At 44.8% G+C, this 21514-nt stretch overlaps 1 protein-coding gene across 2 annotated transcripts in view; it reads left to right on the forward strand.

Moving 5' to 3' along the window:
* GRM3 (glutamate metabotropic receptor 3) overlaps positions 1 to 21514 on the forward strand; it is a 132504-nt gene that overhangs the window by 107794 nt on the left and 3196 nt on the right. For both annotated transcript variants that reach the window (XM_083464020.1, XM_083464019.1), the window contains exons 3-4: positions 1615 to 2470; positions 20402 to 21468. In XM_083464020.1, coding sequence (XP_083320146.1) covers positions 1615 to 2470; positions 20402 to 21468 — 1923 coding nt within the window. The remainder of the gene's footprint in view (positions 1 to 1614; positions 2471 to 20401; positions 21469 to 21514) is intronic.

Below are 21514 nucleotides of genomic sequence, written 5' to 3' on the forward strand. Positions count from 1 at the left end.
TCCACCACCTCCCAAGGGAGATTGTTCCACTGTTGAACAGCTCTGGCTGTCAGAAAGCTCTCCCTGATGTTTAGTCAGAATCTCTTTTCTTTTAACTTGAAGCCATTGTTTCGAGCATATCCAAGTGAACAGCAGCTCAGATCTCCATATCGTAAGGAGTCCCTGCACAACTGGGGTCCCAATCCCATGGGAGAGCCTGTGCCTGTGCCTGTGCAGATGTTCTTAGCCGATTCCCTCCAGGAAGCCCCTGTGGTGTGTGGCTGCTGGGGTCCATGCTCTGAACATGAGCGCTACATAGAGAGGACAGCATGATGAACAGGGTTCCCTGGGCATCTGAGAAAACTGTCCAGTGCCAGAGAAGCCAAGGCCAGAGCAGTGAATCGCCCGTCGTTACTGCCCTGTGGGCAGGACCTTTAGGCCTGCAGGTTGTCTGAGAGCACAGCCTTTGCAAAATACAGGGCTATGTCCGTGGCAGGAGGGCACGGGGGGCGGGGGTGGCATACCATCCATGTTCCTCTGCAGATGGAATGGCAATGCTGTAAAGTTGGCATCAAAAAGGTATGAATCAGGGCCTCCTTTGGAAGGAAAGTGCCTCCGCTCTGACTGTTCTGCTTTGCTAATCAAGTCATAAGAGGCTTTAAGGCACTGCCTTCCTGGGGTGCTATAATAGCAGATAATGAATATTTAGCTAGATTTTTACAGTTTAATATCCAAGATGGCTGGCAGGCAATAACTCTGAACAGGCACAGTTTCATTTTTCAGGGTTATTTTTTCTTAATTTTTTTCCCTGCAGGCACCAATGTGGTTAGAGAATCTGTTTTAAGCGAATGCAATAAAATCTTCTTAGAATATCCTAGTGATGCAATTAACAGATTTAGCTCACAAATTTCCATGAATGCACTGTATAATTTTAATATCTATTGACTGGGGCCTGAGTAAATAACTCGGTGACTTCTCAGACTACCTCTTTACAGCTTCTTGGATAAAATGTCAAAAAAATTTTTAACATGGATGTTGTTCACTTGATGATAGTAAGTTCGAGTAGCTGATTTGCCTGCAGGAAAAAGCCAGCACAGATAAAACTCTAGAAAGTAACCTTTCAGGTACCCTCAAACGCAATAAACTTCCATGGAGCTGCTTTGCACATTCAAGCCTGGCCAACATCTGCATCAGAAGGTGGTGGCAGAGTACTAAGATATATTGTTTTAGAAAACAGGTAGCAAATACCATTTAAAAAAAGATATTTCCGGGGGGGGGGACCCCCAAACCCTGCAAGGAGAAATTTTCATCATATATTCCCTCTAATACATCTGGAACCAATCTGTGTAAAACTGTCATCATCTGCCATGTGGGGCAGATCCACCCCATATCTTTAAAGCACTTTCAATATTCAAAGTGTGTGACTTCCCCAAACTAAACCTTGGCGCTGTAGTTTGTTAAGAGTGCCAGAAATCGCAGCTTTGTGAGGAGAAAACTACATTTCCCAGGATTTAGGGAGGAAGTCGTGTACTTTAAGTGTATGTTGAATGTGCTTTAAACAAATGCTCTGGATCTGCCCCCTGCTCACGGTTGCAATGGGGTCATATGAGCTAATATATCTGTTCTTCTTCCTAGGTTGCAAACTTGCTGAGGCTTTTCCAGATTCCTCAGATCAGCTACGCCTCGACCAGTGCCAAGCTGAGTGACAAGTCTCGCTATGACTACTTTGCGCGGACGGTGCCGCCTGACTTCTACCAAGCCAAAGCAATGGCTGAGATCCTACGGTTCTTTAACTGGACTTACGTGTCAACGGTCGCTTCTGAAGGAGACTATGGTGAAACAGGCATTGAAGCATTTGAGCAAGAGGCACGCCTCCGAAATATATGCATTGCCACCTCCGAGAAGGTTGGTCGCTCCAATATTCGGAAGTCCTATGACAGCGTTATCAGAGAGCTGCTCCAGAAACCCAATGCCAAGGTGGTCGTCCTCTTCATGCGCAGTGATGACTCCCGGGAGCTGATTGCTGCAGCCAACCGATTCAACGTTTCCTTCACATGGGTTGCCAGTGATGGGTGGGGAGCACAGGAAAGCGTTGTGAAGGGCAATGAGCATGTTGCCTATGGCGCAATAACTCTCGAGCTTGCTTCTCATCCGGTTAAAGAATTTGATCGACACTTCCAAAGCCTCACCCCTTACACTAACCATCGCAACCCCTGGTTCAAGGACTTTTGGGAGCAGAAATTTCAGTGCAGCCTCCAGAACAGGAAACCCCACAGAAAAACGTGTGACAAACATTTATCTATCAACAGTTCCAACTACGAACAAGAGTCTAAGATCATGTTTGTGGTGAACGCGGTATATGCAATGGCGCACGCCCTGCATAAAATGCAACGGACCATGTGTCCAAACACAACCAAACTCTGTGATGCCATGAAGCATTTGGATGGCAAGAAACTCTACAAAGACTACCTACTGAAAGTCAACTTTACAGGTAAAACGATTAACAACACTCCTCTGATGAGGGGACTACAAAAATGTTGCTGGAACGGGAAAGCATTTGACCCTGGCATTGTTGCTTGTAGTAAAGGAAGATGGGTGGAAGGGAAGCTGGGGATTTATCCTGCACTCAGATTTCGATCTGAATGGGATCAGATGTTCAGGAAAAGTGAAAACACTCCCCTCTTTTTTGGGGGGGTAGGGGTTTTAGGGACCTTGCCACGGTTCATTTCTGAGCCTGGTTTGGAAAAACATTGTCACCATCTCTATTCTAGAGTGGTTTGTGGTTCAGTAAAAATAGCTTGTATGGCGATAAATGGGAGTACCCTAGCGCAACCACCTTATGCCCTGAGCTTCTTTACATCACAGTCAGTTGCCAAATCCAAGGAAATGTCCATTTTTACCTGCAAGCATCCCAATACACATCCAGGGGTGGGTCATTAACATTACAGGATGTCTGTGATATTTTATTATGGAAATTGGTTGTGACAAAAAAAGTTGATATGTTATTTCATGTTTTTTAACCATTGATTGAATGAGGAGCCACTGTAGATGAGGCCCATTCTCATGTTGCCACCCTCTCATAGAGGAGGCACAAAGAACCACTGCGATTGCCCCCTGCTCTCCCCAGCTCCTCTTTTCCCAGGCACATCCTATGCCCCAACAGTGCAGTGAATGCGTCTGTTTGTTGTAGCTTGTTTTTACTATTCTGCCCACAAATACTGTAGCTAAGGTATTTCTGTCCAGTGTCTCACTAGGGAGCAATTTTTTGTCCTAGCAAATGAGAGCATGAATCATTCAACAAAACAGCCTGCATAATAAGGAGATTGAGGTGTTGGATTAACTAGCTTTGATAATTTATTATAGATCATTTTTGCCATTTGATTTGGACTTGCTAGGTAATCAATATTTCACAGCACAGGGCAGTCTTCAGGGCAGTCTGCAATGATGAGATCTATTGATCTGACATGTTGACAACATTTGACACTATCTGCAGCTTTGGCTATGAATTGGTTGTAGTTGTGACAGTGATCTAACTCTGTGCCTTCTTATCCGTTCCACTGATTCTGAAGACACATGTGCAGGAGTGAAAGTGCACAGGAAAGGAAGTTTGTATGTTACATCTCTATGCAATAACAATGATTAAAAGATGCTCATTGGATTTTTCACTGGCAATATAATAATAATCCAGTCTTATAAAATATATATCCCCGTAGGCCAGGCTTTTAAACATTTACGTACCAGCATTGCATACAACATCTCCAGGCAACCAGGTACTAAAGTTTTACACAACTTGGCTCTTCTTTTGGCCGCAAATAAATAGCAGAGGTCTGTGTATATGGATGGACTAGTAACTTTGGTAAACCTATTTTCATGGTTCATATTCATCCACTGGCAGTCAATACATACGGCAAGCCTAACAGTTGCTAAGAACCATAAAAATAAGCCTTAATAACCCATGCCTAACTGCCTTTCATCCTAAAACCATGAGATGATATACACCTTTATGAATGGACAACAGCCGGCCAATGAAAGTCTTTGACCAGCAATATGTTTGAATGTAGACAAATTATTCACAGAATTCACAGAATCATAGAATTGTAGTACTTGACAGCTATTTGATGCCTGTCCACAAAAAGTGCATGCCCAAACAATTGAAGATTGGTTACAAGGTAATGTCACCGCTGGAGAACAAAGAAGAAGCATGTTATGGATTTGTTCAGCCTTTTAGAGTTGGACTGTGACAAGTGGGAGCCCTGAAGCACACCCCCAGCCCCTCACAGGAACGTACCTGGTTAGGTCTCCAGCCAGCCTGAAACAAACCTTTGTTGGGGACTTACATGGGTGGGGGGAGGTTTGAGGCTGGGTGGGGGGAATACACATTTTCCCCTTTTTTTGCCCCTGAAACCTCCTCATATAATCAGGAGGAGTTTTTTAAAAAATCAAGATGTGTGTCTGTGAGCCTTACCTCCAGGCATACTTACTGTCAACAGCTCAGGCAGGCCCAGCCCCACCGCCTTGGGCTCCTAGAGGCCTGGCCAGGCTGCCTAAGCAGCATTAGGAGAAGGAAAGAGGAAAACCTTGTCAGTCTAGTGAAATAGCAAGCAGGTCCTGATATCCCACCGCAAACTAACTTGACCAAGAAGCGAGAACCCAGGATGGATGGGTATGTGGTCAGTGGTCGGCACAGGCTGTGTTTCCCTCTGTACCAGTCATGCACTCCTTTTGGGTGTCTTTTATTTTAATGATTGGCTTCAAAGCATTTCTCACATGTCTGACGTCTGAGGCAGCTGATGGATGATGCTTCAGGTATGGCATAAGCAAATAGCTCTCCTGCACTTCCGTGGAGCAGTAAAGCAGATGCACTTGAGAACACCTTGCAGAAAGGTGGACCTCCCCACATGACCTGAGTGGCACAGCCCACAGTGACAGAGGTGGGTGGGTGCAATGGGCCCCTGTAAACAGAGCACACTTACCTGCCCACCGCCAGTGGCTCAAGTAAAGTGTCACGCTAGGAAGAGAGTTTGAAACTTAAAAACTCATTCAGCCATGGAGCTGAGGGAAGGGCTTTGCTCCAATAGCTTTCTCTTTGCCTAGCCTACTTCACAGCATTTCTGGGAGGACGGGGGGGGGGGGTAGTACAACCATGCACACCATATCATCATCGTCATCGTCATCATCATTTTAATGGATTGCAACTAGGACTTGTCAGAGGCTTGACACGGCTAGAGCTGTGTGGGATGCTCTTCCCTCCTCGGCCTGCTCAAGGGAAAGAGAGGAGCTGGGCTGGGGGGAGAACAACCACAGAAGCAGCACGGATTGGGAAAGTAAAGCATTGCATCAACAGGAACTGCCAGGGAACTCTTTCTGGGTTACAATGACCCAGGGGTGAGCCGGGAAAGTGAACTCCTTACAAGAACAGCTCTTGAGGGATGAGTAAGCGAGAATGAGATCAGGCCAGAAACACAAGAAAGTACTCAATGAGGATGAGTCTCAGCCCCCCTATACTAGACTCACTAAGATCTCTCTGAAGGAAAGAAGAGGTTTTAGGGCTTTGGGGGCCCTGTGAGTTGGTGACTCTTATCTAGAGAGTGATTTCAGAACAAGGTGTATGTATGTAATTCACTCCATTTTCTGTTACTGGGTGACAACCATACTTGAAATATCTCAGTGTCAAGGTGTTCCAAGTGCCAAGCACTGTGCAAATACCTGAGAGTGTTGGAATGGCATTGCTTAGTTGCAGCACACAAGGTGAAGAGTGGTGTGGCACTGTAAGCTGCATGACATCATTTCCCCATCCACCGAACATTATTTCCAGTGACTGAGTCACTTTCGCATTCTTCCCGTTTCTCCATTCTGTAGAAGAATCAGGTGAGAGAGGAAACAAAGCTGACACACAAACCTCACAGGCGCAGAGAGCATGACTGAATATTTTAGAGCTGTGAAAGAGAACACCACCTTGCCATCTGTGTCGGAAGAGTGGAGTACAGATGGACAAGACTGGCAGGCAGAGGATTGTACGGCAATTATTCTTCCTCTGCTGTCTCACCTGTCAACATGCAACAGCTGAGTCTTCTGTTTCAAAAGCTTCTCAGTGAATCTTGATCTGGGGCTGTGAGGAAAGCTTGCAGAGGTTGCATCGAGTTCCCTGGCTAGTGCCATGCCTCATTTCTAAACAAAATACCCCCTTCCCACACAGAGAGACAAAAGAGAGAAAGAAAGAAAAAATCCGCTATCCTCCAACAGCTCGCAGATCTACCTGTCCTTTCTCATCCTGACTGCTTCACTGCAAACTGACATCTGCATTTGTTTTCCTGACATTTCCATGGATTTCAGTGGAGCTGCTGGTTGTCTCTTGATTTATATAGCTAGATTTAAAAATAGCACCAAAGGCATTTGCAGTTATTTATCTTTGTAAATCAGTCAACAGAAGAGATTGTTAGCTTTGTCTGGGATGCTAAAATCCTCAGCTTCATTGAGACATCTTTTTATTTAAAGCTGGTCACTGATCAATTAACTGATTAAAAGCAAAATGATGTTTAAACACTCTAGAAAATTCTAGAAAGCTTTACTCCAGCTCCAGACAACTGTACAAACAAGTAATCATTTCAGTACCATATAACAATTTAAAATACAGCAGAAAGCCAAAGTGACAAATTTCAGTGCAAATGGCCACCAGCCATGAAAAATGTCTCTACAATCATCATCATCATCATCACCGTCATCATTTCTATATCTTGATGGCCTTCATCTGGTAGTCACAGGGCAATATAAAAGAATGAATGAAGAAAGAAAATAAATACTGCGTGATCTTAAGACATACTAAAAAGCATGCAGTGGACTCAGTCATCTCACATTCACGGTCATATACGTACTCACTGTTTCAATTTCTCAGCTTCTCCCCTAAGTCTGACTGAATAATAGGTACCTTCCAATGGCAACAAGATGGTGATAATGAAAGGGAAGATCGCAGTCCCACAACTGGCAAAGTGTGGTGGAAAATGCCCTACAGACACAAACATAGCACACCATTAGGTGCTACACTGCCAGGAGAAGGTGTGCTTGGGGCTAGGCATTTCTACTCATGAGCAGGGATAAGGGAGAAATTTGGCTTTCCAAAACTATCTGCGATCCTGAATTTACACTTCTCTACATTTTGTGATGCAGTTCTCCTACCAAAACATGTGCACAAAAATATGCATATCAGGGGAATGTGTGCATAAGAATCCACATATTAGTAATATGACATAGTAAAGTGCATTATATTAGGCCAACTTGCATACAAAGTTTAGACGAATGCACACTAAAAGGCTGATGAACTTTTGAGAGGGTTAAAAAAAATCTGATGCAGAAATGTAGCAAAACTAAATTCACAGACCTGCCCATCCTTATTCATGAATAATCCCTTTAGAAACAAGGCTCAATGTGTGTAAAGTATCTCAGAAGGCAGTAAATACTGAACTAAATTTACCTCCTGCAACTCTTTAAAAAAAATCAAGAAATTATTTGTTGTATATTTTTCTCCACTATCCCTCAGCCCTGCCCAGTCTCCACTTACAAACAAACCTGTATTGCCTTTTACTTGTGGGATTTGCTGGACTTCAAGAGGTGAAAAAACATGCCATGAGAGCCCATTTCCATGGTAACCACTTTATTCAGGTAAAAAAAAAAGCAAGCGAGCCATTGGCCTGCAGCAGGAATTCGTTCCCTGGCTTCTGAGCACATACACACACACACAAACTTGATGCCCCATCTGCACTAGTTCAGCCATTCAGTTGACTAAATGTGAAAAAATGAATTACTCAAGCTATTCAGTTCTATGCTAGATCTGCCCTGGGTCAAACCCGTGCACAAGAGTCACCATGCATCAGGGGCAGCCACAGCCTCTTACAAGCGTGTAAGAGAGAAGACCAGCTGCACATGTCAACCTCGACTGGCCGTTGAGCCATCTTTCACCTCCACCTGCTCACAAGACCCACCTTTTAAGTTTTCCCCGCATATCAACATGTTTCTCTCCCTCTTTCTCTTTCTTCTGGGGTAGCTGGTTGGAACATAAAAACCTAAGAATAGCAAGCTGGATCAGGCCAATGGCCCATCTAGTCCAGTGTCCTGCTCTCACAGGGGCAGAACAGATGAGAAACTGCAAGCAGAACATGAGCACAAGAGAAACACTCTCCCCTCTTGTGGCTCCCAGCAACTGTTACTCAGCAGCATCGCTGCCTCCAACTGTGGAGGTAGGACATGCCCTCCAACATTTCTCCAAGAAAAATAGGGACGTCCTATTCCACTACCATCATCCTTTTATTATTTATACCCTGCTCATCTGACTGGGTAGCCCCAGATACTCTGGGCAGCTTCCAATATATAGAACATTAAGCATTAAAAAGCTTCCCTATAGCGAGCTGCCTTCAGATGTCTTCTAAAGGTTGCATAGTTACTTCTCTCCTTGGCTTGGGGGTTGCATAACTCCATACCATCCAACATTTCTCCAATGAAAATGGGGATGTCCTAAAGAAAATTGAGATATTCCCCTCCCTGAAATGAGTCTTGCAAGAAGCATTCCATTTCAGCTAATAGAATTGTTCGTGTGTGTGCTTGATTGTGGGGCTGCCCACAACAATTTGCAAATGTGCCCACAGTCTGCTCTAAGAACATCATCAGGCTCAGATGCCTCCTAAGGCAGTACAGGAGCAGGACAATGTGGGACATCTCTGATGGTCCCTGACACTCCCTCCTCCCCATCTGGATTTGGGCCTAAAAGACCAAGGAAAAGTGGGGGGCGTGGAGGGTAAGTTGTAAGCAAGCACCATTTTTGACATTGCACAACCTCATTGTGGATCATGGCGCAGGTCTGCTAAAGCTTCTGCCTTCGCTTCCACTTTCCTGGCTTTGTGGGGCATAAGCCAATGCAAGATAGCTCTGACTCTGATCTTAAACCTGCTGGGTGTATATATATAATATATATATACAGTGGTACCTCGGGTTAAGTACTTAATTCGTTCCGGAGGTCCGTTCTTAACCTGAAACTGTTCTTAACCTGAAACACTACTTTAGCTAATTGGGCCTCCCGCTGCAGCTGGAGCACGATTTTGTTCTCATCATGAAGCAAAGTTCTTAACCTGAAGCACTATTTCTGGGTTAGCGGAGTCTGTAACCTGAAGCATATGTAACCCGAGGTACCACTGTATAAAATATTAGGGCTGAGAATTAAATATATATAGTTTCAATCTGTTATTTACAAATACAGCCACTTCCCATGTGTTTCTGGTAACTCCCTCAACATGTTTATTGTTTTTTCACCTAACACATTTCAAGTCCTTCGTGTAAAAGCCCCAAGCTTCCCACCCCCACCCCCCCGGGCTCAGGAACATTCCTGAGCATGGGCCTCATGGGCAAACTCAGGGACCACACAGCTCCCTGGAGCCTTAAAAAAAAAAGCCACCTGGAGTTGCTGCGCAGTCCTCCAAAGACTGCTGTGTGTCCCAGGGAGATTGAGGCATATCTGCTTGACAAACAGTTCTCCACTGCTGAACATCATCACCTTAATTTTGTTTCCTTTAAAATATATATGTAAAATGAGGATAATCGCAAATCACAGGTTGGCTGCTCAATATGCACATTTCAACATGAAGATAGATCCTTCTGGAAAGCCATCACCCCCCAATGCATCTGATTCCTAGATTTCATATTGATGACAAGCAGCTGAAATTCATGTGAATACTAGCAAAAAGGCTGATGATACAACAGGAGGTGGGGGAGAAACTCACTAGCCCTATTCAGGTATTATAGAAATGTGGAAATTTCTGGCATATGAGGACCAGCATATTAGCCTTACCTCCCCCTGCCTCTATCCTGTGCCCTTTGCCCTGTGCAAGTTGGTGAGTGAATGTCTGAAATGGGAAGCCTGCTTCTGCTTCTGGAGGTGTGATGTAGAACTCTGGTTCTCCAGGGTTTCCAGGGTCTACATCATATGGAGAGACTCCACAAGTGCAGGTGCTTCCATCCCTCTCCAATAGGGGTGTACTTATTACCTCAGTGGAGTTTTCTATGGCCCCTGAATAGGGCAGCTGATCACAGTCCTTAGTATACAATGGGCCAGCTTGTATCACAATTAAGGAGAAGTTCACTAACTTATAATTGATGGGAATGTGACTGGAAGCTTGAAGGTCTCTCAGAAGGTAAATGGAAACCATGACACCATAGTACCTTTAAAAAAGTGCATGTGGTTGAATTTTTTAAACATCCATCATTCCCAGGACTTGCCACTGTGAATGTGAGCACTCGGTGAATTTTTCCACCCATGAAATAAGCACGCATCTTAAATTCATTCTGCAGGATGGAAAACAAACTCTGCATCACAGATGAGTATTATTATTATTATCATTAAGTCTCCCATCGTGTTAGCAGCAGGGGCTTTAGGATCAGGGCCAGATGTTATGTCTACATGGTTTGCTGTTGAATAACTTTCCTTGGTGGGCAGCCAAATGAAGAAAAGTAAAAGTATCATCTCAAGTCATTTTATAGCATTTCCTCTCTTTTCAGGTTGGGGGGGGTCATATTTGTGTCATGCAATGCAGTGGGAATGAAGTCTCTAGACTCTAGATAATTCATTGGACTGGAAATGGCCTCTGGACTTCTAGTTCAGATTTAGCTGTGCAACTCAGATTGAAGCAAAACTGAACTGAGACTAGTTCCAGAGGTGTGTGAAACCAGTTACCAAACCGTTATTCCAGCCTTCACCAACTTAGTTTCCCCCAGGTGTTTTGGGCTCCAGCTCCCTTCAACACCAGCCCTCATGGCCACTGGTGGCAGTGGCCAAGGTTGCTGTCCAACAGCCGCTGTGGGCTCCAAGTTGGAGAACACGGCTTTACGGGCTTAAACTAGAACCAGTCACAGACTTATCAACCTGAATCAGGACCAAGCCCAAAGTGTTTAACAGCTCCATTACACACACTTTTAGAAATATGGTACTTTCACCTCAACACCTCATTGAACTGTTTCCATGTGAACAGATACTTGTTTTTTCAGACGAAATAAATAAATAAATAAATTGTCCAGGGGCACCTTAGAAACCAACTAAGTTTGTTCTGAGTATAACTTTCATGCTACTGGACAATTTTTTAATTTTTTTATTTATTTTGACTGTGTCAGGCCAGCACGGCTACCTACCTGCATCTTGTTTTTTCAGATTCTTGAGTGACTAAAGCAGCATTTAATTCTTTATGGTTCTGTGAGGAATCAGAGAGGAACATAATGAACTTGTCCTGTGCCCAGCCAGCTTCCATTCCTAAAAAGCATGCAGTACTAAAAAGAAGCAAAGACTGAAAGAGGCACTTAGAAGCAGCATATTTCACTGAGGGAACTTTGAAGTTCTTGGAACAGCATGCCACCTCTTGATCTTCACTTCCTCTGCTTTGAATATTCATGTTTTCTACAAATTCACTTGAGGAGAGCTGATCAAAATACAAATTTCTACCTCTCAGAATGGGGATTTCTGGAACCCAGTGGGTGGATGGGTCTGGAGCCAAACAAGGGACTACCACAAAGAAGGAAAGACGAGGCTGCTGAAAGGATGAAGCACTTGCTCCTACCATTTCTCCATCCTCATTCCCACTAAACACCTGGAGCAGGTTTGCTTTTGGTTTTAATGGCATCGGGGCCCTGTTAAAAGTTGATATGTAGCTTGCCTTGTATTACAAGATAGTTCTTGGATCAAGGAATCTACACATTTCACAAAATGAATTCTGGTAGAATTCTGAACCATACACTTTCAAAGTGCTCTCTCACATTTAAAAAAAAATCATTGCATGTAGAAAATTAGCAGACCAGAGCAAAATATTTACAGTAGCACTCTTGCTTGTGAGCTAGTTTGCTATATAAAAAGAGGTTTCCCTCTCACCCTTGGAGCCTGAAATAGTACAGACCACAAGCCAACTATGATGACAAACTACAGTGTGGGGTCCTTCCCTCCTTACAGGGGCGTACCAAGGGGGGGGTGCTGTGGGTGCACTCCGCCCTGGGTGTCCCCACTGAGGGGGGTGACAAAATGGTGGGTGGCACTTACCGCGGGGCCTGCAGTGCGCCCGAGTCACACATCTCTCCTGGGAGCGATGCGGTGGCTGAAACGCCCATTGCCTCCCCCTCAGCTGTAGGGCGGCTGAGTGGGAGGAGGCAGGCAGACTCCAGAGGCCCTGCGGAGCGTCCTGCCCCAGCTCGCCCCACCCCGCAGGCAGCTGGCCCCAGGCACCCGATCAGCTTGCTCCTTCCTCCCACCCTCCCTCCCTTCCTTCCTCCCTTCTGACCTGGAGCTTGTCATGTTGCCAGGGTGGCACAGGGAGTAAGGAGTTTCATGGCTCCCACAATGCTAGCATCACTTGAAAAGGGAGTTACAAGGAAGCAACACCAACAGAGGATCAAGCGATGCCATTTAACTGAACTGCACTTCTATTTTTCACGGGTGTCTTTGATAGCTGAACAATTATTCCAACTTTCAATTCATTGATCTAAAAGCAAGAAATCTCGGTGAATCACAGCTCCTAAAGCACAGTCTTTGTGTGCCTTCCCTGCTGCCTACTTTATTATTGCAATTACAAGCATCATTATGTCATCTTTTTGCTTCACTTTTTGTTTTGTATTGAGTGGAAAGATGATGAGATGCTACAGATGAAAAGAGTATCTCACACAGCATTTTATCTCCAGGGCACTTGGCCTAGGGCTGAACCCAACTGTGCTCTCAGCTATATGTTGACAAATGCATATGGCTAAGAGAAAAAGAGATGAGGCAGAGAATTTTAATGAATTTTAGGCTGGTGTTACTAATTTCCTTTTCAGAAGAACTTTGCAGGCTTTTTTCCACCTTCAGCCTCTCCATGGGTCGGTTCTCCTGCCTTTAAGCAAAGAAATAATACATCCACAGTCCTCTTCTGTTCCTGAACTGATTCAGTGGAGCAAAGTATTGGGAAGGGAAATAATGTGTCGCAGTGGTCCCTGACCTCTCTCTTCAAGGGCAGAAGGATTTGCAAATGGGAAGGAGGGTGTGCAACTTACATGCTCTAGACAGACGGTGTCGGGTGCATGATGTGTGCATCCCAAGATTGCCAGGTCTCAGAGGTTTACTTGCAGATTCAAGAGTTCAGCATCCGCCTCAGGGGCTCGGGGGGGGGGGGGAGTACTAAAAAATCATAACTGGTGGCCACTGATAGCCCTGTTCTCCATGAATTTGTATGATCTGCTTTTAATGCCATCCAAATTGAACTAATTGCCATCATTGAACTCTGCTCTGGGTGAAAAAGGGCTTCCTTTGATCTGTCCTGAACCTTCCAACAGTCACCTTCATCGGATAGTTTTTCATCGGATAACTTTTTCCCCACAGTCATATTTAGTGAGTATGGGGCACTGTAAAAACATATGTATCAGAGGCATTATCCTTATTACATAGAATCATAGAGTTGGAAGAGACCACAAGGGCCATCGAGTCCAACCCCCTGCCAAGCAGGAAACACCATCAGAGCACTCCTGACATATGGTTGTCAAGCCTCTGCTTAAAGACCTCCAAAGTAGGAGACTCCACCACACTCCTTGGCAGCAAATTCCACTGTCAAACAGCTCTTACTGTCAGGAAGTTCTTCCTAATGTTTAGGTGGAATCTTCTTTCTTGTAGTTTGGATCCATTGCTCCGTGTCCGCTTCTCTGGAGCAGCAGAAAACAACCTTTCTCCCTCCTCTATGTGACATCCTTTTATATATTTGAACATGGCTATCATCTCACCCCTTAACCTCCTCTTCTCCAGGCTAAACATGCCCAGCTCCCTTAGCCGTTCCTCATAAGGCATCGTTTCCAGGCCTTTGACCATTTTGGTTGCCCTCCTCTGGACACGTTCCAGTTTGTCAGTGTCCTTCTTAAACTGTGGTGCCCAGAACTGGACACAGTACTCCAGGTGAGGTCTGACCAGAGCAGAATACAGTGGCACTATTACTTCCCTTGATCTAGATGCTATACTCCTATTGATGCAGCCCAGAATTGCATTGGCTTTTTTAGCTGCCGCGTCACACTGTTGGCTCATGTCAAGTTTGTGGTCAACCAAGACTCCTAGATCCTTTTCACATGTACTGCTCTCAAGCCAGGTGTCCCCCATCTTGTATTTGTGCCTCTCATTTTTTTTGCCCAAGTGCAAAAACATCTCCAACAAAGACCTACATTAGACAGTCTTTTTAAAATACAAGTCCAATAAATCCTAAATATCATTTTATGTTGTATAAGTCATAATTTAAGATCCATCAATACGATCACTAGAGAAGCTAAAACTTTTTACCACTGTATAGGTCATACTGGAAGATCCTATTCTTTATTCCATTCATTTCTTAGAGTCTGCATGTCAAACTTATTTATTGATAATAAATATATATGGAAATTGATCACTGGTTTTTTAGTTTCAAAAGATTTATTCCATTGCTCCAATATCTCTGGTGTCTCAGAAGCTGTAAAAACTGCCAGTCCAAACATGAAACTTAGAAGATGTTGTAGTTGCAGATATTGCAGATCTCCTCACATCTTGCTAAAATCACTTAGATGCCTCTGCCTGGATTCTGCACAGACTCAAGTCAAGAGGAAGTAGAACCTGGGAGCAATTCTTTAGACCATGTTGAGCTACAATTATAGCCACGTCACACATGTTCACACATACAACAAAGATGTTTAAATTGCAATGTGTGAATGCAACAAAAGCGTATATCAGATAAACAGCCATCAAGGAATATAGGTGCCACTCTAGGGGATTGTGGGTGCTTGGGCACCCACAATCATATAATTATGGGGGCCAGGCACACACAAAGCCAATGAGAGAAGCTGGCAGGCGGCTGTAGTGCTGCCTCCAAGAGAAAAGCAGTTCAGCTCCACCCTCTACAGTCAGCAAGTGAGGCACACTTTTCTGGGGGGCTCCTCCAAAAACGCAACACAACGTTGCGTGTGACATCTGGAACACTGTGTCCAGTTCAGAGCACCATAATTTAAGAAGGATGTTGACAAGCTAGAACCTGTGCAGAGGGGGGCAACCCAGATGATCATGGGTCTGGAAAACAAGCCTGGAAGAAGCTGGATATTCTTAGCCTGGGAAAGAGGCGACTGAGAGTGTGATGTCGCACATCCGCATCACAGTGGTGGTCACCCACAGTCTTGAGGGTGAGATGGTACCCCTGACAAGGAAACATGATTGGCCCCAGCTTCCTAGTGGGTATATGTTTGGTGGCAAACCTGGGCTTGCCTCTGTATAACACGGGGAAATGACCTTAATCTTAGTCCTTGCAGAAGAAGGCTCTGTTTTAGAAGGGGACAGGAAAAACAGAACTTAAAGGGTGGGGGTTACACTTCCTCCATCTCTCACCCTATTTCACTTGTGGGAGACGGTTGCAATTTTGGCTACCGAAGATAAAGAAGCAAACTGCTCAGAGCAGACCTACTCTCCAAATCCTTCCAAGACAGCTTGCAGTAAAAAGTACCCACTTCACGAAATCCAGCTCCAGTTCCCAATAGTGCAATTTCCTTTCCTTTCGTTTCCTTTTAGTTACACGGCGTAGATGCAGCACTATTCTCTGGTGCCATCTGCAGGCTCCTTCGCTGTCTAGCAAGGGCAGCAATTTGAGCACACCTGTTTTCATTCCCAGGAGTAGGAGGAGGAGGAGAAGTACAAACTGACTTCTGTTTATCACTTGCCACCCCTGGGGATTTCTTTACCTGCATGCCATTACCTTCCTTAATTTTCTGGAAGCTACCCAGAGTGACTGGGGCAAATCCAGTCAGATGGACAGTATGTAAATTTATTAATAATAATAATAACAATAATAGTTTCCTATAAGAAAAGCCCTTCTAAAACAGACCAAACACCCATTTATTCCTGTATTCTATTTCCAGTCATGACCTACGAGTTGTTTTTGTGTTTCTCCCAAACAACTGTTATACCATCTCTGAACATGATGCTTTCATTCAGTAATCTCTGCACACAGCTGTTGATAGATCCATCCTTTATGAAATTTAAGAGCCATCTCTGCCATCTAAGCCAGATGTGAAGAACTCTGGGATGGGATGCCCAGTGTGGCCCTCTCCACTTCACCTGCCTTGCTTGGCTCCCTCTATGGGTGCTTTTACCCAGCTAGAATGTAGCCTTGGCCTCTGATCATGCCACTTGCTTGGCTGGACAGAAATATTTATTTATTAGTGGGTGTTTTTCTTTTTGTAAATCTAACAAAGAATAAAATACCATCAGGATTAAGGGGCTTTCTCAGGACAGTGGAAAGTGTCCTGTACCCTGGGGGTATAGCGTTGGTAGCAATGCTCTGTGCAAATTGGGCAGTCAAGGAGGGTCGTGGGGGGGGGGAGTGATAAATATCCCTAGTTTCACCTGATGAGAGTTGGGGGTTGGGGGTTTACAGTAATGTCAAACAGTCTGCCATAACTATGCCTGGCCTTGTTTGGTGCTGCAGTCAAGCCACGCACATGCAGGGGACAATTTAGGCATTTCAGTCAGCAGGCATGATCTTTTGAGTTGAGGGGAGTGGGCCTGAGAAGTGGACACAGCCCCACACAAAAGACACCGTATGTGAACCTGGAATTTGCACATACCAATTTGTGTGTCTCACTTCAATAATGGCTATCTTTCCCCTTTTTGGCGAGGATGAAAGACTGTGGCTCACACCTGATTCCATCCTTTGAGTGGTGTCAGCTGCACTTGCTCCCGAGTTGTGAGTCTTTTTCCCAGCACACAAAGGATGTTACTGTGAAGGCAAAAGTCTGAACCAGCCTCATTCCTGAACCAGACTATGGATTTTCCTTTGAGCACAGTCAGAAGTGTGCAATGAAGGCGGAGTACACAGTGAAGGCAGAGTGAAACAACAAGTTTTGTCAGATCATCAAGTTCTGTGGGCTGAGCATTGCTAGCTGCTTTAACAAGGCTATAAATCAATCTTCACAGCAGAACTAGGTCCTGCTATGAAGTATGGCTCTCTAAACACATTTGCAGGCCCATGTTCCATCCACTTCACAGAATTGTGCATCAGAGGAACTTTTTAAGGATCACACAGTGATTTTCCAAAAGGCCCAGAGGTGGCGTGAGGCTGTGGGGGGGAGGGGGAATGGGCTTTTAATTTCCTTTGTAATTAGAATTTGATTGCTAGCATAAATTATCTTGCAATGCTTCCTTCCTTTTGTGCAAGGTATTTCCCACAGTGAATAACTTCAAATTAAATGACTCTTATCAACCCCAAGGCATCAGTGTTTAAAATCTCAGAGTAGGTTCCTTCAGTCTGGGAATTATAAATGAAACATAATTATGTTTCTTTAAAAAAAAACCTATGTTGAGTTTTGATTCCTTTCCCCCCATTTTAATTATATTGTCATAATTCCTCCCCCTGACACCAAAAATAAAAAAGGAAATGCAAATTGGAATGGCAGCCAATGGAAATGAGATACAAAATTAAGATTAACTTTTCTTCAGTTCAGATTGTTAGAGTTGCTGCAAATGGTACCCCTGACCTGACCCTTGTGCAGAGTAGAAATGAATTTGCTCTCCAAAGTTTCAAAACTTTACTTTAAAATAGCTACATATAAACATTATAAAGATACACAGTTACAATTTATGCTTAAACAAGCAAGCAATGCAGTCCCATCTTCTTTTTTAGTCCTTAATGCAGTTCAGTAAACTTTCCTCTCTCTGGTCCCAGAGAGAGATAATAAACTTGTTCATCATAACAGAACATCCCCTCCAACATTTCCTGCTGTCCTAAACCCTCAAACGGAAACATTCAACACCCAACCGTTCCTTAGCATGTTTACTATAGTTAAACTCCTAATGTAAACTTCTCTTTCTAGCATTTCAAATACAATATATTCAAGCACAGCATTTTATGCACATTAAGCATATATCTTTAACACTGCAGTGTCAGACAGCTGAGCCAGACCAGAGCCTGGGGGTGCAGTGCCATAGAATTCCACCAGAGGGCTGGCGCCTCTCTCTGATTGGCTGCCAAGAGAGTTAGTCAGAACAGGGTGGAGCCAGCACTTTGGGAGGGAGAGTAAAAGGAGAGAGAAGCTGATAGTCTAACTAAGGGAAAGAGCAGGAGGAAGAGTTGCAGAGTTGGTTCTGGTCTGTGTGTGGAACATCCACTCTGAGGAGCAGAACATCCACAGCTAGAGAAAGGGGTCTCTGAGCTTAGATACAAAGACCGAGTGCAGTATCTTGGGAGAGTATTCAGACAGGAGTAACGGGCAGGCTGAGTTTGAACAAGGAGAAATAGAGTCTGTGAGGATAAAGTCTCCTTGGGTCTCCTGTCAGTCAGGAGGGGAGGGATCCTCTAGACAGAGAAGCTCCCAGACCAGTTAAGAGGGATGGAAGTACCTCAGGAGTGGGAGTGAGGAAAGGTTGGGAAACTGACGGAAAGTCCCCCCTTCTTTAGGAGCCAAAGTGTTAAGCTGAAACACCTACACAACCACTAAGTGAAGGAACTGAAGTGAAATAACGGGAGAGAAGCTGAGCATCGACCATCTAGGCTGGAAACCTGTAACATCAAACTGAAGGGTATTAACTGAAAATAAGCAGCTGAAGTTGAAAAGAAGCTCCATGTTTACTACCTTGTTTAGAAGCCTGAAACACCCACTAGATTTATTAAGTGAACTGTTCCCTGAAAGAACTTCATCTCCCGACAAATCATTTGTTTTACCAACTTTACTCTGTATAATAAATATTTCTTTATTTCTTCTGCCTGAGTCTCCTACTATCAAAGTTTTACTTTCAAACAAAAACCCAAAGTCTTCAAGATGATAAGGGTAAGAGAAACATTGGCTGTGCAAGTAACACTTGATGGATAATGTGTAAGGAAGTCTCTGGAAGTTCTAAAAACTCGGCAAGGATGATCTGTTTGTCTACAGTTGCTTAATCCAGATAGCAGGACTCAGTCTTGTGGCCAGACATCTTGCTGTAGAGAAAGGCTAAGGGACAATATATATTTTTAGGTGTATCCCTCACAGATGTTAACAACATGTCTAAAAATGTTATCTGAAAATGTGACCAATTCCTCGAGACAATTTTGGCTGCAGCTTAGTGGCCAATGGGGGAAAGCTTGCTTCTGCCCATGACAGCCGTGTTCTTCATGATCCATGCAAAATTCATTATTGCAAAACCTTGGATGTGTTGAGTGTGAGGGTATAAGACAGAGAGAACAGCATACCTTCCCCAACTCAAAATTATGAGTTGAATGTGCAGAAAATGTAGTTTCTCAGGAAGAAACGGCATAGCTGAGGCAACTGTTTCTGAATCATGCTCCGGAAATGAGTAACAATTCTCCATTCTGCTGTAAAAGTAGACATAATTGGGATCATGAGGCATGAACACCTCTCCCACCCCTTCCTGCTGCCCCAGCTGCCACACCCATGGGGTCCTCCGCTGCCTCTTCCCATCACCCCAAACTTCATGGTTAGAGCATCAATTATGACAGCCATGGAGAGGCCTCTTTGCAAGGTCTCCATTCCTCTCTAGTACTCCAGAAGAAGCATCCTGTGCCTGAAAGACCTTGGGAGCATCCAGTTTGCCATAGGTGAGAACTCTTAATTGGAATGTCAGGCACCTGGAACTACACATCCCGGGGCTCCTTGCAGCCATGATGCTGTTGTAAGTATATGGGGCTGCATCACAGATGCAAATAGTCATCAGACCTGTAACCTCCAGGATGTATGAAGGAGGCCTCAACCGTTTATTTTGAGGGCCGTCCTATTTTGAGGCACAACACTTTGATGTCCCCCAGCTTGTGGGGCTGGCGGTGGGGAGAAGCACGCTTCTCCCCGCCGCCAGCCTCCAAACCAGGTCGGGGGACAGTGGGATGGTGGCGTTCCGCCTCCCCACTGTCCCCCGAGCTTGTGGGGCTGGTGGCAGGGAGAAGCGTGCTTCTCCCCACCGCCAGCCTCCAAACCAGGTCGGGGAACCGAAGCCCGGGGCGCGCTGTGCAGCGCACCCCTGGCTTCGAGATGCAGGCTGCTATCCGCAAGCCTAGGGAGCCTAACGGAAACTCCCGTGGGCTCCCAAGGCTTGCGGATGTGTTCCTGAAGCCTGGAGAGCGAGAGGGGTCGGTGCGCACTGACCCCTCTTGCTCTCCAGGCTTCAGCGAAAGCCTGCATTCGCCCCATAGGACGCACACACATTTCCCCTTCATTTTTGGAGGGGGAAAAGTGTGTCCTATAGGGTGAAAAATACGGTAAAAAACGAACAACACCATAACTCTGTACAAATGATTAGAAGATTAGTTTATGCAAAATTATTTCTTTGCTGGTTTTAGGTTTGTTGAAGCTCTGTTGACAAAAAATGAAATTGATTGTTTATGCACGCTGAAAAGAAGGGCAAATGCATAGACTAGAAACATTGTTTTCTCTCTCTTATTTCTGGCAGCTCCATTCAGTTCTTCCAAATCTGCAGACAACACTGTTAAATTTGATATTTACGGTGATGGGATAGGCCGATACAATGTCTTCAATTTCCAGCACAATGGTGGTAAATATGCCTACTTAAAGATCGGCCAGTGGGCAGAAACTTTGACCCTCGATGTAGACTCCATCCATTGGTCCACAGATGTTGTTCCAACTGCCCAGTGCAGTGACCCCTGCCAACCTAATGAGATGAAGAACATGCAGCCAGGAGATGTCTGCTGTTGGATTTGTATTCCCTGTGAACCTTTCGAGTACCTTGCTGACGAATTCACCTGCTCAGATTGTGGACTTGGGCAATGGCCCTCTACGGATCTCACCAGCTGTTATGACTTACCGGAAGATTACATCAAGTGGGAAGATGCCTGGGCCATAGGGCCTGTGACTATCGCATGCCTGGGCTTTGTTTGTACTTTCCTAGTTGTGGGGGTCTTCATAAAGCACAACAACACTCCCTTGGTCAAAGCTTCAAGCCGTGAGCTTTGCTACATCCTCCTCTTTGGAGTCTTCCTCTCCTACAGCATGACCTTCTTCTTTATTGCCAAGCCCTCGCCAGCCATTTGCACCTTGCGCCGTCTGGGCCTGGGCACATCGTTTGCCACGTGCTATGCTGCCCTCCTGACAAAAACGAACTGCATTGCCAGAATATTCAATGGGGTGAAGAACGGGGCTCAGAGGCCTAAATTCATCAGCCCACGTTCTCAGGTCCTCATTTGCCTGAGCCTTATCATGGTGCAGATTGTGGTGGTGTCTGTCTGGCTGATTTTGGAGGCCCCGGGCACTCGCCGATACACCATCCCTGAGAAAAGGCAGACTGTCATATTGAAGTGCAATGTCAAGGATTCTAGTATGTTGATCTCCTTAATGTATGATGTGATCCTTGTAGTCTTATGCACTGTGTATGCCTTCAAAACAAGGAAGTGCCCAGAAAACTTCAATGAAGCCAAATTTATTGGCTTTACAATGTATACGACATGCATTATTTGGCTGGCCTTTCTGCCAATCTTTTATGTGACATCAAGTGACTACAGGGTAAGTTTCCACCATCATTTTAGCCAGATCCAGTGCAATATTAAAT

The sequence above is a fragment of the Podarcis liolepis genome (assembly GCF_965112155.1).
Source record: "Podarcis liolepis genome assembly, chromosome: 10".
Taxonomy (NCBI): domain Eukaryota; kingdom Metazoa; phylum Chordata; class Lepidosauria; order Squamata; family Lacertidae; genus Podarcis; species Podarcis liolepis.